Consider the following 17474-nt stretch of genomic DNA (forward strand, 5'->3'; position numbering starts at 1 on the left):
GCAGGAGTGGGTGTTTTAAGGAAACATTTAGTTAAATAAGAAGCCAGAAGGTCCATCTTAAACATATTGTATATGTGAGAAAACCTTTAAAAAGACAAATCCTTTGAGAAACTCCTCAGAGAGCCGTGGGTTTGAATCTCAGGAGTAAACACATCTATCCAAATAAACTAGTTAAAGGATGAATCACGTCTTGTTTGTCTATCTTGTATCTCAGGTACACAGAATTCAGGTTGCACCCTCAAACTGCAATTCAACTCACTGACCCTTGATTCTCAATAAGCTCTGCTTTTTAACCTGTACTTGTTTTTGGCAAGTTAGCTGTTGAAGTACGATGAATTAGTTTCGAGTAGTTTTCTATGCCATGTTTCTAGATTACTTTGTTGTGAGTAAAACGTTACTGTAAAATGACCTTTTCCCTGTTTTTTGACACTTGTTTATTAGCAATAGTTTAAAAAGGACACTGAAGATGATTTCCTCAGAAACCGAAAGTCACACTGAGAGGAGGAAGCGTCTCACTGCCCTAAACCAGCTTCCCGGCAGATTCTTAAAAAGTCTAACACCTAAAAAAATGGAGGTGTGAGTTTCCCATGATAGTCAAGCACAGCAGGTAGAGCTGCATCTCCTCTGCTACCTTATCATTGATGGTGGGGCAGAGCTGAATCATCAGGAAACGGTTGGTAATGACGGGAAGGACACACAGGATGGAAGTGAGGAAGATCGTCAGCCAAACGTTGGGCTGGTTCAGGGAGTTTCGTGCTGTTCCTGAATAAACACACACATACATAAGGTTTGTATTATTACAGGTGTGAAGAGTTTTTATTTACAGTACTCCTGGCCCAGACTTTTATCCCTATATATGAATTCTGTTCTATTTTATGGATATCAAATTAACCTGTTAACCCTCAGAGCAATGAAAACATGAAGAATATTGGATTATTCTCCTAACAACAGATGAGTCATTAGAAAGGATAATTAGTATTCGTGGAGTCCACAAATAAAAAAAGGTAATAGGTGTAATAGCTCCACTTTACTAAAGGTTACAAATGTTCATGTTGAGGCAAAATAATCAAAACAAAAAGAAAATAACTTGGGGTAAATATCATTTTAAATGTTTAGACACACGTGAACATTTAGTAAGACCAGGCTGTCCTCACATCGAAATACTCATTTTAAGAGATTGTATTACAGGTGATGTGTTAGAGTGCAGTATCTCTGTTCTCAAATTTATCCTTTCCCCCCAAAGAGGTTTTTTAATTATCTCTTATAAATATCTTGTTATTAAAATCATTTTAAATAGTCTTAAAATTATTTTTCCTAGACAACAAGCCAGGTCGCCACAGATCATTGTGACCCAAAAAGGCTCCATTGCCTTGTCATTTCAGACCTCCTTAAATACTGACACCTCAGTATCAGAATCAGAATCAGAATCAGAATACTTTATTCATCCCGAGGGAAATTAGGGGTTACAGCAGGCAGCACGCTAATGGCGCATGCGCACTCACAAAGGAACCTTCTGACCAACTTTACACAAACATCACATTGGGGAGACATGTCAGAAAGGTAGGCTGATAGGAAAAAACAACGAAAATACACTACATGAGGTAAGAGGAGGAGAAAAAAAAACTCCACTCAGACTGAGCTCCTGGTGGGAGAACAGTTTGATAACAGAAAAAACACCTCAGCACAAAAGCACATGACTATCAATACACCATAGAAACACGAGACAAGCAACAGGGGCGGGTAAAGGGTAAGAGAGAGCCGGCGTAGACAGCGCATCCGGTCCTGCAGCATCTGCGCTGGTCCAGTTGACTGCTATCTTCCCCGGTAGGGCACAAGCATCGAAGGCGTTGGAAAGGGAGGGGGATGAGTGAGTGCTTGTCAGTGTAAGTGTGTGTGTGTGTGTGTCCAGAGTTCAGCGGAGACAGTGTCCTTCGCACTATCAGGCTAAGTAAACAGTCTGCCAGCCAACCCAGGTGGCCTTCATGGGACGGGAAGAATAGTCATCACACAGTCGTTATCAGGGAGTTGTTTTGGTGGGCTCCAGCCTTATATATAGAGGTATCTACTGTAAAACACCAGGGTGAAGCAGTGAAAGCTCTTAAGCTGGGCATGCACTGTGCGATTTTTTTCAGTCGCGTTATTCAGCTCAAACTGTACGATTGACTCGCAGGGGTTAGAAGTTCGTAGGTCACGATGCAGGGTCTCCCACTATACAGCCCGATGCTCTGATGCGACCTGAGTGCTCACACTGTGCGTCCATAAAATGAAGGTTATAACACAAAATCTGCCTCTTGCTCTCTGTCTTTCACTCACACAGACACGCACACCACCACCATCAACTCTGCTAAATTGCTAATGAAAAACATTAATCGGGCAGCTGTGATTGAGCAGCATTGTCCATCCAACTATTTTCATGGTTGTTGCGGTCGTGATAATTTTGTGAGGCCACATCGAAATAGCTCAGATGAGCTTGCCAAAGTTCTACAAGTTGTGCTTTCATCGCTTGTGTCCAGATCACACGCCGCACTGCCGTGCTGCGCCATCTTTTCACTTTCATTTCTGTGTTTGCGTGTGCGCAGTGTGAGAGGCTGCGGTGACACCCTCACGGCGGCAGACAGGATTTCAAACAGGTTGGATTTTCTTACGACCAAACGACTGATGATCGGGAGCTGGTCGTGAGGTGTTAATCACTTCTCGTTACCCCACGTATACTACACGATGCACGACACATGATGAAGGCGAAACTCGGGCCAATCACCAAAACGGTCGCACGACTGAAAAATCGGCTCAAAATGGGCCAGAAATGGCACAGTGCATGCCCAGCGTTAGAGGATTGTGTGTTACTTTAAACGGTGTCTCAGCTTTTCCCAGTCTAAAGACACTCAGACTGTCAAATATTGTTGCACATTGTGGTAGCCTAAAAAGAAAGGCCTTTAAATCAAGAAGGAGATTTTATGTAAAAAAAAGTAATGTTTCAACATTTTAAAGTATTAAAACAGAACTGTTTCAATTTAAGAAAAATTGAATGTTGATTTTGTATATAGAGAATAAGCGGGGAAAAAAAGAAGTATTTATCCCAAATTTTACAACTTTCCAAGACTATGTAGATCAATTTAGTGAGAAAAACAAACATGTTGAAAGCCACTACCACGTGACCTCATAAAGCAGACGTTCTGCAAAGATACCAAACACAATTCAAACACTGTTAGTCTTATTTGAATTACTTGAGATTAACTTTAGCCTCATATAAAAGAGTGAGCAGCCGGAGCAGACATGCAGTCAAAAAAACCACATTGTTACATTTATGGATTGGATACTCAAAGCTGTCAGAGATGGCAAGTTTGTCACTCACCTATGAAAGGGAAGGCTGATGGCAATATGGTGAACATGCCGTTACTGTACATGGTGAATGTGACAGCAAAGTACATCGCCAGGCTTCCCAACACGAAGAACGTGTTAACTGCCGTCCAGTAGGACATCTCAAACCCCAGCTATGGGCAAAGACAGCCAGCAGGTTCTATAGTTATATACGTTTTATAATAAACAAATAAACATCTGAAAAATTATGCAAAAGAAAGGTTTCTGGATACCTGGATGCTGACGGCAAACAGCAGACATGTCTGAGTGAGGAGGGCGAAGGACTGGTAGTCAGCGATGTCCTTCCCATCATCCCTCACTGTGTCATACATAGCAGCATAGGGGATAAAAAAGAGCACCAAGGAGCTGTAGCAGCTGTGGAGGGCGCATTTGAAGAAGGACTTCTTGCTGAAGTACAGGTTGAGTTGACCTGGAACATAGAGCTGAGGATGCTGGAAACTCCACACATCATTCACATCCTAACCAGCAGGGGGAGACAAAGACATTAGATCCTTTTTTAGTTGGTTTGGGTTTGTTTTCGGGGGTTTTCTTTTTCTTTCTTTTTTTTTGGGCGGGAAGGAATTAATTTGAGCTCAGATTTATGGCCATGATATTTTCATGCATACAGATGATCCCATTACCTGATCAAATAGACTCATTCCCAGTACAGGTAGTGCTGTGTACATCAGATTGTAGAGCGTTATAAACCACTCATCATACACAGTCTGAAAAGCAAAAACAGAAGTGGACCTTTAACCAACTTCTTCAATTTTGGACTCAATTGAAATGAAGTACATTAACAGACTTCACATTATCATTCAAAATGTGCAGCATCGTATTTGAAATTTGTAAACTGATGTTATTTTTTGTATCTCTTATTTTCCTTTCAAAATAATTTGGTATTTTTCTTATTTACACTGACCGTACCTAGGCTCTGGTGTAACTGGTGTTATTCTGCTTCATGTCTCATTTTTTAAAATTACTGTATAAAGACAAATCGTTAATAATATGTCTGCTGTTCAGAGTTTTAGTACAGTTTGGGGGTTTTTCTACCCCTTCCATTCTCATTTACATACTAAAATTCAGATCTCACTATGACTTCTCTAACTGGTTTGTTCTGCCTTTTCATGACACACAATGAAGTGAGTGTTTATATATAATTATTTACAGATTGAATGTCATATTATGTTTAGTCTAACTTGACTACAAGGAAAATGCAGGTTAAAGGCATTTCTGCAATGGCTCGATCATAATTTTGTAACTACTCGTCTCTCACCTGCGCAGAGAAACCACAGAAGAAGGCAAACCAGAAATGGACGAAGGTGAAGGTGAAGTTTTTGTAGAAGAAGTAGCGCAAGAACTTGCACATGCGCAGGTAGGACCAACGGCCGTGCACCAGCAGGAGGCGCTGCAGGAAACGGAACTGGGCAAAGGAGTAATCGCTGGACAGCACAGCCTGCATGCCCTCCTGGCCTGAGATGCCCACACCTATATGAGCCGCTGTGTGGGGAAAAAAATGAGAATGAAGAAAGACTAATTAATTAATTAATATATATATATATATATATATATATATATAAATAAACTTGGGAAAGCATTGGAGAACAAACAGGAGGTTCATATGAAGCAGTTTGAGTTTCTTCTGCTACCTTTGATCATGCTGACATCATTGGCTCCATCCCCAATTGCCAGTGTGACTGCCTTCTTGTACTTCTTGACCAGCTCGACCACCTGAGCCTTCTGCAGAGGAGTCACCCTGCAGCAGATCACTGCTTTGCACATGCATGCCGTCCTTAGGAACTCCAGCTCCAGGCTGTGCTCCAAAGCGTATGCCTGAGGGACAGAGGGGGTAAGAAAAAGGTGAGCTTAGAAGAAGACAGGCAATAAAAAACGTGTGACTGACAGAGCCATGACTGTTAACAAAGACTGGAACATGAGCACAAGAAAAAGGTCAGGCTTTTTTTGCATCGCTGTTTGATGATTTTAAATCATAATGTCTTTCAAAATAAAGTTTCATGGATAGAAAAAAAAAGTTCCCCACCGTAGCTACAGTACTTTTATTTTATTGGACTTCCAGAAGAGCTTGTTTCATCAAATAAACACATCTTTCATACTCAATAAAAAATTAGGCTCTAAGTAAGAAACTGAGGACAGCATTTGCATACGGCAGCAACTCGCCAGTTACAAAGTAAGCACATCTTTTAAAGTTTGAGAGTGACAGCATGCACATAAACTGAAATTGTATGTATGTATGTACCAAACTATGTCCATTGATGACCAGGCCGTACTCCCCATTCACCACCTCATCTGTGACCACTTTCACACCTTTATCCATTTCGGGTAAAAACTCTGAATTCTCAGCTGCATCTGGCTTCATGGAGGTTCGGGCATTTCTAGAAAAAAAATCAACAGTATATGAAAACCTGTCATAATGAGATAGTAAAACATGTTTAGTCTAAGATTTCCTCTGACCTCAGTTCCTGCTGGACATCCTCAAGTGAGTTGCCCGAGATGATGAAGACATCATTCATCTCTTCCCGTAGCAAGTTGCATGAGTAACCAATGTTCTCTGCGGTTTCTGCAACACAGACAATCAACATCACCGTGTGTGGACTGGAGTCTGTTCCCCATACGCATTAACTTTCATCTTATTCAAAGTTATGTACCTTGCTTGTCACCGGTCAAAACCCAGATTTTGATGTCAGCCTTAGACAGCTGCTCGATAGTCTGAGGTACTCCATCTTGCAACTTGTCCTCTATGGCTGTTGCTCCAAGCAGCTGAACACACACAGAACACACACATAATCAGAATGCTGTTCATTTTACCACACAGTTATGTTTTTACAGTATGAGCTGCCTTTATCGTCTTACCAGGAGATCCTTCTCTATCTCCTCATACAACTGGTCCAGTTTGCCCTCTCTATCCTCCAGTGCAGTGTTGGCCTCATGGTGGCGCTGTATCCACTGGTTAAAGTACTCCTCATCCAGATCCTTGTAAGCAAGAGCAAGAGTCCGCAGCCCATCCCCTGCAAATTCCTGCAGAAATTCCACATGCGTATACTTATATGGATGAACGCTGGATACTAGAAGGTACACACACACATATACACAAACGCACACACAAGCTCAAGGCATTTGCACATATAAACAAAAGTCAAACTCTTGCTCAGTTCAAGATTAGAGGAGCAAAAATGACAGCGAGAAATTAATCAGAACTTTCCCAAAACTTCCCTAAAAGAACAGACGTAGAAGAAGGAGGAATAAAGAAAGGCACTTTGAACATGGCAGCTTTTTCTGACGTACCTGCGCTACAGCTCTGCTGTTGTCCAAACACAAATATTTAAAACAAGGCAAATAAAGTCAAATGAAGCTGTGGTGGATATCTATCCCCATTTATGATGACTATGAGAACTGCAATTTATCTTATATCAAACCCACACAAACAAACTCCTTCCATAAAGCATGAATTTAAATCTTTTATTTCCTTTCCTGTCAGTAAGACAAAGAACGTACCGACACGTTTGTTTAAAAATAGTGCTATACTTACAGCACTTTACTTAAAGTATTATGTGAGAGGTTGTGCCTGTTACCTTTACAGCCTTATATTGCTCAAGAATTAATGTGTACTCAACTCCACTTAACAATCCACTAGTTTGAACTGCTGCTTTAAAATGAACTTAAAAACATCTATTATGTTATGTCTCTTTATTCTGTCAGTACGGCCTCAAATTTGGGTCATTAGTGGAGATTGAACCTGGTTATCTTTGCACTCGCTCAGACATTTTGGACAGTGCAAAGTATTATACAAATTAAGGTTTTTCATCATGATTATCAGAGATACTTGTATATAAATTCAATAATTTGTTGCTCCGGGGAAGCAAGTTCATCCCAAATCCAAATGCATGTAGGGATGAACTACATACAAATGCAGTTGACATAGCCTAGCAGAGTCAAATATCTCTCTTTGAACACACACACAGAAATAATACTAACATTAAGATGCTCTGTCGTGACATCCATCAGCTTGCTGCAGGACTGGTGCAGCCTTTCGTAGATGATTGTGTCGGCACCTTTACAGTAAAGAGACAGCTTGCCCTCTGGACTCCTCACTGCATACAAAAATGTACATACATGAAAACAAACAATGTTTCAAATTGCAGTGGAAAAAAGAGCAGTCTGTATGAGAGCTAAATAGGAAAGCATATACAGATATATAGATACATATATAGTATGTATATACCTATGACTGACATCCTCTTGCGGACATTGTTGAAATCCAGGATGGCCAGGAGTTCATAGTTGCATTGCTTTCCCATTTCCACGATGGAAATACTGTCTGGTGTTCGTGAGCGGAAGACAAATCCAAAGTTTCTGGCTGCGGTCACCAGAGCCCCCTCATCTGGCGACTGGGCCTGGTAGAAAAGCTCTCCTGGAGAACAAAAAGTTTATATTTAGCAGGGCAAATATGATTATTTATTAAAGTTCATAATTCTAGCTGCAGCAAAAAATGCTTTCACGTTGATCAGTTTCAAGCCAGAGCTTCTTTCATTGGAGGACCTCTACAATAAACTGCTGAATAAAAAAAGGACTGGAAAACACACATACTGCCTTTTAACTGCTCACTGAAACATCTGTACCGTCCTCACCTTCTTTCTTCTCCTCGGCCATGACAGTGTGGCAGAGAGCCAGCAGCCTGAAGAAGGCGTGGACCTCCGTGTTCTCCAGCTTCACCGCCTCCACCAGAGAATGGTCGTGGAAGATGAACCGAGAGTCGGCTAACGGATTGAAGGAGAAGTCTACTGTGTCTGTATACTGCAGGAGTAAATGTACAACAAGAAAAAAAGAAGTAAGAAAGAAAGAAGGATAAAGCAGAGAGGGAAAGAAATGTAACTGGACCTGCTTAGGCTGATGAGGAGAGGTGAGAGGAGTGCACACTGAGTCTGTTATAAGAACACTAAAATGTGTCAGAAACTTTAACTAATTTAATAATATAATCCTGTGAAATCACTGTAAACCTGGTAAAGAACTAAAGTTGTTTAACTGTCTAAATATAGAAATCACAGAAAGTAAAGGAGCAGCAGTCTAAAAGGAAAACTGTTCAACATACCAGGGACCAGGAATTCTGTCCAATGTTTCTCTTAACTACCTTCCTTAAACCTATCCAAAAATTCTATTTCAGGGAAACCAAACTTTACCACTGCATTGGAGACGCCATCTGTCAGTCAGTCATATGGACCAGTAAACTATTTTTTATTTATTTAATTTTTAAATCTGCATATGTAAACTCACCTCATTCATTTCTAGTCTTTGGCCTGTGTAGTCATAAACATCTCCTGCAGAGCAGAATAACATTTTTAATCAAACTTTATTATACATGAAGAGAATGTATTGAACAAAGCATCAGCTGACGTAAACCTTTGTGTGCGTGAAAAACCATCCAACTTCTCCGAATAAGGAATCCAAAAATGCATTTTTAGAAAGTCTCAGTAGAAAGTCTTCTTGTTTCAGCTTCATGACTAAAACTCTTACCATAGCATTTGCCATTAATAGTGCACTTGTTGAAGATCATGATATTCTGGGTGAGTGTTCCAGTTTTGTCACTGAAGACGTATTTGATTTGGCCGAGCTCTTCGTTCAGAGTGGTGGTACGAGCCTCAGCAGGGGTGTCATTGCGGGCATAGTACATTTTCCTGTCCCAGTCGATGTAGAAGCTGTTCCCCAGACGAATGATCTCCACACTTCAAGCAGATATTGAAAAGAGGCACGTGTAGTCATATATGCGTTTTTTTGCATTCATTTTGTTAAATTCATTGTAAAAAAGTAACACAAGGTAATAAAAGCATCATTTCACACTTATTACCTCACATAGAGAGAGATGGGCACCACAGTGTTGAGGATGATGACGTAGGACCAGAATGTGAGGAAGGATGAGAAAGCAGGATCATCCTCCAGCCTTGGCAGGAAGACAGTAAACTGTGAGCCCTCATTTCTTTCCCAGATGTAGTTTCCTATCGCCAGGACAGAGCACATGAAGGCTAGGAAACCAAAAATCTGCAGAAAGAGTAGAAAGAGGCTTTATTTTGTCATTTAGGAATACAAAAAAAACCTGTGTTGGTGTATAAACTTCAGCTACAACTCAGAAACACAAATGTCGTAGATCCAAAACAGAGACAACGAAGATCTGCTTAAGCTTGAAATAAAAAGACGTGTGAGTTTGTGATGATGTCATCTGAGAGGAGTTTCAGATCTAAAAACAAATGGTGCAGAGTCCCAGGTACTCTATGACCCTAGTGGAGGTCGTCCTGAGGGTCGTTGACCCACTATTGATCATGTGAGTTGTCACATGAGCCATGGTGTGAAAAAAAGATGTGGGTCAGTACCATCACCACGGGTTCAGGGGGAAACCACTACGGGATCTTCCTCGACCTCATCATGTGACGTTGCGCATACAAGCTTGTATATAGATGTATAACCATCTCTCATTGCCGGTAATGATAAACTACCAAAAACATGATAATTTTTTATTTTAATCAAAAGTTTGGAGTTACTTTGAAATACCATTATAAATTTTTTAAAGAAAAGCTCATTTGTTTCCATTTAATAAGTTTATAATTATCGAACTACCTCAGCACAGATGAAAACTGTTCTGTTGTTTAAAGAAGCATTTGACTAATTAAGCATGTGGAGCATCAGTGTTTGTGGGAAAGATTACCAATTTAAACTGACCGACTTCAAAATAAAAAAAATGGGGTGATCTTGTTTAAGAGGTTAAAGTTATTTCATGCATATTTTGCACAAATAAAGGGAACATTTCATACAACCATGTACAGAAATAAATACATTTATGGATGCTTTATTGATTCCACAAGGCAAATTGTAGTACTTAATGTAATTTAATTATGCGGTTAAAAAAAGGGCAGACTGTAGTTTAAAGTTTGGTTTAAAAGTTTTACATTTTTAAGAATGAGTGGTACTGATTTATCCAACTAAATTAATGGCTTTGTCTTCCTTTGCTGTGGTAGTAGCTACTCCATTGCACCTTGAAGCTTTAGCAAACTATGCATGCATCCCCTTTACGGTTTCGGATACATCACAATTTTCTTGCTTTCTCCTGTTCGCGCTGCTCTACTGCATCAGATCTTTTGATTTTAAATAAATCGTTAGTGTTGGTGAGGAGAATGTCCAATAAAAAAAAAATTGTGGTGCATTAGCAGAAGGGAAATAGTGTAATGAACTGATTTAACTGTAAACTTAAACTTCAGTACCTCAGCAGCAGTCAGCTCATTTCTTCACAAATCTCATTAAAAAACAATAAATTATTGATGACCCTGAGATGTGATAAAACAAATGCACTCACAAAGAGGACTAAGATATTCATTAGACGGTCTATACTGGTCCTCTTGAACGTGCTCTTCCCACAGTTTTGCATCAGCTTTGTTTCTGGACCTGCAAAAGAGAAACAGAATGATCTGAAGTCACAAGTTTCATAATTCCCACTACAGTAGTTCCCTATTAATGTGTGTCTGACCTCCAAATAGCACCAGTCCAAAGCACCACTCAGTGTTCCTCAGGGTGCAGCCTCGCAGCAGGATTTTCTCATTGTCAAGTGAATATTTCTGACCTGCGAAGCTCAGCACTCCTGTGAAGCGGTCGAGGCGGTTGTTGGGGGGTTCACAGCGGACCTCACCTTGAGGAAAGGAAAGACACGGCCAGGTTTAGATTTAGAAAGAGTATGACATCTACCAATTTGAAAAATCAAAATACCTCCATAACGTTCACAAATTGTCTTCAGATGAATTAAAGTTAAATGAAGGTTAAAAAAAAAAAAAACATGGGTTAGAAAATACGTGAGCCTAACATGAACTTTTTCTTTCTTTGCGTTTTCACTTATTCACTTTCATCTGCTGATCGTTGCTTTATTTCTGGCACTTGCTTAATTTTAGCGCTTTTTTACTATATAAGACGAGTTCAAGATAAAACCTTGATGAGAATAAAGAAACAGTGTAGAATAACTATAACTGTAATAGTAACCGTTACATGCCTCGGCTTTATTTAATTTTTTCTCTGTCTATTGTTTTGGGCATAACTGGTTTAGAAAATTACCAGCGTTAATAAGCATTAATGGAAAGAGTGGCATTGACTACATTCATAAACATGTATTTTGTGTAGTCAAAACATGTAAAACTACAAGGAGGCCATAAACAATAAACAACATTTCCAGATTTCTTTACAGAAACTGTGAATGAAGTTTAACTTATTTATTATGTCTTACGTTGAGTATTGCGTTGGGTAGGTTGCCATTTATTTATTATATAAATAAAACCTTCTATGTATACTGTGAGGAATAACCTTAACAGGGTAAGTCATTTTTATTTATATAGCACATTTACATTTAACATCAAAGTGCATTACACTGAAAAAATTGTGTGTGTGTGTGTGTGTGTGTGTGTGTGTGTGTGTGTGTGTGTGTGTGTGTGTGTGTTTACAGTCTCACCGTTAAAATCTGCCAGTTTTTCAATATCATCCCCCAGGTCTCCCGTCACTGGGAGGGCCTGTCTCACCTTCAGGTTAGTTTCTCTGAGGAAGAGAAGCCGAGAAAGTTAAAAAGAGGAAGAAAGAAGACGGCTGCATAAAGCGGAAGTGAAAACAGAAGGATGTGGTTAGATGTGAAAAAGGAGGAAAAATAGACGAACCCATCGAGTTCTGCAGTCTCAATGTACACAAGGTTGAGTGGTTCACTGCTGGAGAGCAACAAGAGGTCTGCCTGAAATCACAAAGAATTTATGAATGGTAAAAATGTATGTGATCAATGACAGGATTTTATTACTCAACTAAAAACTTACGTTAGGTTTACTGACATCTCTGATTGTTCTTTTGTCTTTTAGAAAACGTCAAAATTACAATATGAAAAACTTCCCCTAAACCTAATTTGGTTATGAGTCTGTTCCTTTGAACAGACATGCTAAAAGTTCACCGAGTCAACCCACAAGAACAAAATAAAACATCCAGAGGAAGTCAACAATAACACAATGAAGTACAGTTTATATTCTATGTGTTGGGGAAGAGAAAAACGAACAAATAAGAAGTACTTCCACCCTCTGATGCTCTACTTACTGTAACAAACTGGTTGTTTTCTAGTTTGATGATGTCTCCCACTTGCACATTCATCCATTTCTCACTCCGTAGCCTGAGAACAGGGAGAGGTTGGTAAGTGTGTGTGCACAGTATCACTTTCCCTTTTCTTTGAAGATGGTCAGGAAACAAATGCTCTGAGGGCTCACAAATATCCACTGAACACCAAGGTCATCCTAATATTAGTCATTTTCCTTTTGCTGGATGTTCCTGCCAGTGTCCTGTATTATCTCTCTGTGTATTTATCTGCCAATAATAGCCAGAGTTTTTAATAGTTGGCTGGAACTGGATGCTTTGCCAAGTTTCCCATTACATGTTTCTGCTCATATTGGTGTTTCAGATTCCCACAGCTGACATATTTTTAGGATGATCTCTTTCTAGTTTGTAAGTTTTCTTAATATTTGCAGTAATCTTTAACATGTCAAAACAACGTAAAGGAATAATTTTCACATCAGTTTTTCAAAGATTGTAAATAATTTTCATGTATTTTTTTGTTATCATTATATAAACAGTACAATATCTTTGTTATCAGGGTTTTCTGTGTTTTCTGTATTACTGTAGGTCTTTACCTTACAATAAAAAGCACCTTGAGGCTACTGTTGCTGGGATTTATGTATTGAAAAGGTTTCTTGGATACTAATGGCACTATTGAATTTTTTAAACCATTATTACTATTTATTGTATTAATAAAATGATTATTACAACCCTGTAATCAGTTCTTTTTAATAGTATTCAGCATTTTCCTTTTTCTGATAGGATATACTTCATTTTTCCTCAAAGTTGCAAAAAACTGAAGTACAGGAGCAAATATTAAACACAACTTATAAGAAAATGGAGCTTAGGAAATTACAATAAAATATGACAAGAAAAAAATCACTCAGTAATTTACTGATAATTTCTAATTAAACAGAAAAAAAGTACACAAAATATAGGAGAGTAAATCTAAATGGAAAAACAGAACAGAATGTAAAACACAATAAATACAGGTACTGTGGTATGAGTTTGTTTCTGAATCTCAGTAGCACAGCTGCTTCCCCAGTGACTAAACACAGAATAATGAACGGGACATATGCTTTAGTGAAATAAACTATTTACTCCAGTCCTAAAAATGAAGTGATCTTTATTTTGCGTATTTAACAGAAGGCGGCCTTGTGTCAGCAGGAAGTAAACTTTTTCCTGCAGCTGCTTGTGGACTAAACAGTGAGCAAGGCAGCCAGGAGGAAATGAAGACATATAAGTTAAAATATTTTTATCCACCACACCTTTCCTAAGTAAAAATACAAATGGGGGCTTTATCTCTTATTTGATTATAACATCATCACATCATGGTATACAGGCCTTGTGATAACATCCCATATGGCAATTTTGAGACCTTAAAACAATTAGAACCTCACTTGATGTATAATGTTTAATTGTTCTGATAATAGCCAAGCGCAGTGGATATTTTTGAACCTGTATTTTCCTTTTTGCGCTCCAATATAGCCACAGGAAGCAGCTGCAGGATGGTGGGCAGCACTTGTTTTGTTGTTGCTCTTACGTCTACTATTTCAAATATGTGAGCTATGCTCTATTTGGGATCTCACAGGCACATAAGTGACATTCCACCTTCAGAGCTGAAACATCAAATACTTTGAATCCGTGCATGAGGATATGATTCATAGCACCCACCCACCCACACAAACACACACAAACTTACTTTCTATCAATAAGGACTTGGACTTTTCGGTTGTTAACTCGATTGTCGCTCCTGTGGCGATTCTGGGAAACAGAACAAAATGACAGGACTGAGTCAGAAAAGGTCACAGGAAACTCAAACTGAGTTCACTGATTTGTTGTTGTTTTTTTTATGACCAAATTTCTCTTTAAAGGTATCAGTCACCAACTAACAGAGTATGCGAGAAGAGATGATAATGCAGTGACTGTACAAAATGAAGAGGGTTTTAGCTGAGTTAAACCTCAGACTCTTAGGCAAACGTCTACTTCCCTCCATGATGACACTTCTTTGTCTCGTCTCATAGACTTACTATTTATTTCTGTATGTGAGACAGAGAGTCTGCTACTGAGCTAAAACTGAAGGGTGGCTTCCCTTCTGAAATTATATTCAGATTACAAAAGGGTTAAATGTGGTTTATTGATTGGAAACATTTACTGTTACTACTTGTTTCAAATATGAATAAGGCCCAGCTCAGATATGGCAAACTCAGTGAAGCTTTGCACAGAGCAGAAACTCATCTGTACGGCAACACATTAAAGAGATGCTGATCAGGCTGTTGAAGAGAAAATGAAGGTTACAGCCACAATAAAATAAAGTTAATGTTGAACTTGTTCTTTCTGTGTTACAACCTGAAGAGGTTCTGTCTGGATTTTATGTTCTGCTTTCTGGGAAGTCAAAGTCTTATTTTTTTTTCACCTTTTACATTCCACCTTGTTATCACCCGACCTTTTTATTCTAATTCTTTGTGAAGAGATCACATCAAGATAGTGGTTATCCAAAACTGTTAACTTCTGTTGTCAATTCTCTGGCAATTGCTGATGGCTGTTGATCAGTTGAATTTATGACAGTATTTTTTAAACAGAAAAAAAACCTGCAATTAATTGTTTTAATGTAAGTAATTTCTAAAACCAACAATTAGTTTTCTAGCAACAACTCATATGTGAATTCTCTCATCTCCAATTATCTCATTTTTTTGAACAATTTCTTGTGTTATATTGAGTTCCTGTACTTTCTGCCGTTGTCTGATATTTTTTCCTAATGTTTTGATTATCTTGCTTCCTATCTTTAGCTTTTTTATCTGCATTTGTAAGTGTTTGCCCTACCTTTAATTAGTTTGTCTTGTGTTTAGTTACTTTTATTGTTCATTTACATGCCTTTGTCCCTTTGATTTGTCTGTATATCAGTTTTCCCTCCTCTGCTTGGATTATTTGAACACGTCTCCCTCAAGAGTCATTCTGTTGGGTCTTTTCCTTTTGTGAAAAATTTAATGGCAATTTAAGTGATTTAATAGAATAGCCTTTATTGTCATTGTACACAGTACAACGAAATTGGAGTGCCACTTCCTTGGTGCAAGATTCAATAATAAATATAAATGTAAAATATAAAAAGTACAATAAAACAATCGCAAGTACTCAAACAATAGTAAGTATGATATATACTCTCACCAGTATAAAGCAGGAAGATTGAGCAATAATTACTCACTATTGGGATGTAGCATTACTTTAAATTCATTATTACAAAGTTTGAAATCTCTGCAGCTGACTTGAAACTAACTTGTAAAACTCTCCTTTTACAACTGCATTCCAAACACCAGCCATAGTTTGCTTTTGCAAGGTCATCTACCTCACCACACTTGGTCACACCTGGAATGCTGAGATCAAATTAACCCTGAACCAAGTGACCCTGTGAAAGTAGCAGACGTTTACCAGTCAGGATCTCTGCTGCTTAACAAAAAGACTTCTGTTTCTCTTCCTTGAGCCAGTCTTAATGGTTTGGCATTAAGTCCTTTTCCACTCACATGCAAACACCGGCACACATGCACATTTGTCTGGTTGACCTTAACTGCTGAAATCATTGTTTTACAAGTGCTTTTTTTTCTGGTTTGCTTCTCACAAATTGATAAAAGAATAAGGAAACATTCTGACAATTAAATAAAAAGCCGTATCCCTTTTGAACTTGCAGCTTTCGGTCATTTGTGTTAAGCACATTGGGTTTTGTTTAATGAAATGTGCTGTCATTGTTTACCTGACTGGTAAACTGTCATTGCCATTTGTAGAGTAGACGTAGAGAGAGGGGAAGTTATTTCTTAATCAGTTTTAACTCCCAGATGATGGAATTGGCTGAAATTTTCGCAAAAATGTCTGAAGAAATATTCAATTGAGCAACAGTTTGGACATGCGTCCAATCTCTTGATTAAAAGACTGGCTTGAGTGCAGACAGCTGAAGGAAGCTGAAATAATGAAAATGAGTTGGCTATGAGAATGTGGCAGCACGCCTCTTAACTGGCACTAGAAGGCATGAGCAGATCACTCCTGTCCTCGCTAACCTTCCCATCAAATATCACTTGATTTCAAAATCCTTCTGCTCACTTTTAAAACTCTAATTAACCTGGCCCCTAGCTACTTAACTGATCTCCTTGATCCGTACAACCCAAAGAGAGCACTAAGATCCTCCAGCCAACTGCTCCTAATGCAACCAAGGTCTCATTTAAAAACCAGAGGTGACCGTGCATTTGCCATCCCTGCCCCTAGACTCTGGAATAATCTCCCAGTCGAAATCCGTACTTCGGAATCAATTCAATCGTTTAAATCCCATTTAAAAACACACTTGTTTAACTACGTTTTTGAAACAAATTAGTTTGACTTTCATTTGGCCTGCACTACGCCATGTCAATGCAATTTAAAGTATAATTGTACTATTTGTTCTTTGTTCTGCCCGCGCTGCGGTTTCATTGTGAAGCACTTTGATGAACACTAGTCTTTTAAATGTGCTATGTATATAAACTTTGACTTGACTTTGACTTGAATAAACAGTAAAATGATTACACTGAACAGTAAGCCATTAAAGCGAGTTGGAGTCCAGAGTAGAGTTACAATAATCATATCTACTCTTCTCTCAGCTTCATTGGCAGCTCCCTCTCCTCACTTCTTTATGTTGCTGCCTTTATTCAACATGTTGTTGAATGTATGTCTTTTAGGCAACAGAAGTGCCTGGATAGAGTGGAGGCCACAAAATAATGTTAAATTTACCAAATATTACTTGCTCTAGTCTCACATCAGTACTATCTAATATCACACAGACTATGCACTAGAGAGATGGTAGATTATAGTGTGAAAAAGGTAATTTTATGGTAGGACAGACAGCCACTACAGCAGTTTTAAAGGACAAGTTTAAAAAAAAAATCGAGTGAAACACAGATAAATAAGTCGTAGACAATATGTGTATAATGACAATATGTCAGGTGTCCTCTTTTTGTTAATGATTGATGCAA

At 38.7% G+C, this 17474-nt stretch overlaps 1 protein-coding gene across 1 annotated transcript in view; it reads right to left on the reverse strand.

Moving 5' to 3' along the window:
- The window catches only part of LOC309718560 (phospholipid-transporting ATPase ID-like), a 45761-nt gene that overhangs the window by 3726 nt on the left and 24561 nt on the right, over positions 1-17474 (reverse strand). The window contains exons 6-27 of the mRNA XM_082553933.1: positions 14186-14247; positions 12472-12544; positions 12051-12121; positions 11852-11934; positions 10886-11044; positions 10715-10803; positions 9218-9408; positions 8887-9095; positions 8647-8690; positions 8004-8169; positions 7598-7786; positions 7351-7466; positions 6229-6393; positions 6024-6135; positions 5830-5935; positions 5615-5750; positions 5007-5190; positions 4634-4857; positions 3999-4082; positions 3591-3836; positions 3353-3491; positions 632-762 (exon numbers count right to left, since the gene is read on the reverse strand). Of these exons, the coding sequence (XP_082410059.1) occupies positions 632-762; positions 3353-3491; positions 3591-3836; positions 3999-4082; positions 4634-4857; positions 5007-5190; positions 5615-5750; positions 5830-5935; positions 6024-6135; positions 6229-6393; positions 7351-7466; positions 7598-7786; positions 8004-8169; positions 8647-8690; positions 8887-9095; positions 9218-9408; positions 10715-10803; positions 10886-11044; positions 11852-11934; positions 12051-12121; positions 12472-12544; positions 14186-14247 (2979 nt within the window). The remainder of the gene's footprint in view (positions 1-631; positions 763-3352; positions 3492-3590; positions 3837-3998; positions 4083-4633; positions 4858-5006; positions 5191-5614; positions 5751-5829; positions 5936-6023; positions 6136-6228; positions 6394-7350; positions 7467-7597; positions 7787-8003; positions 8170-8646; positions 8691-8886; positions 9096-9217; positions 9409-10714; positions 10804-10885; positions 11045-11851; positions 11935-12050; positions 12122-12471; positions 12545-14185; positions 14248-17474) is intronic.

The sequence above is a fragment of the Aulonocara stuartgranti genome (genome assembly GCF_965226115.1).
Source record: "Aulonocara stuartgranti genome assembly, chromosome: 12".
Taxonomy (NCBI): domain Eukaryota; kingdom Metazoa; phylum Chordata; class Actinopteri; order Cichliformes; family Cichlidae; genus Aulonocara; species Aulonocara stuartgranti.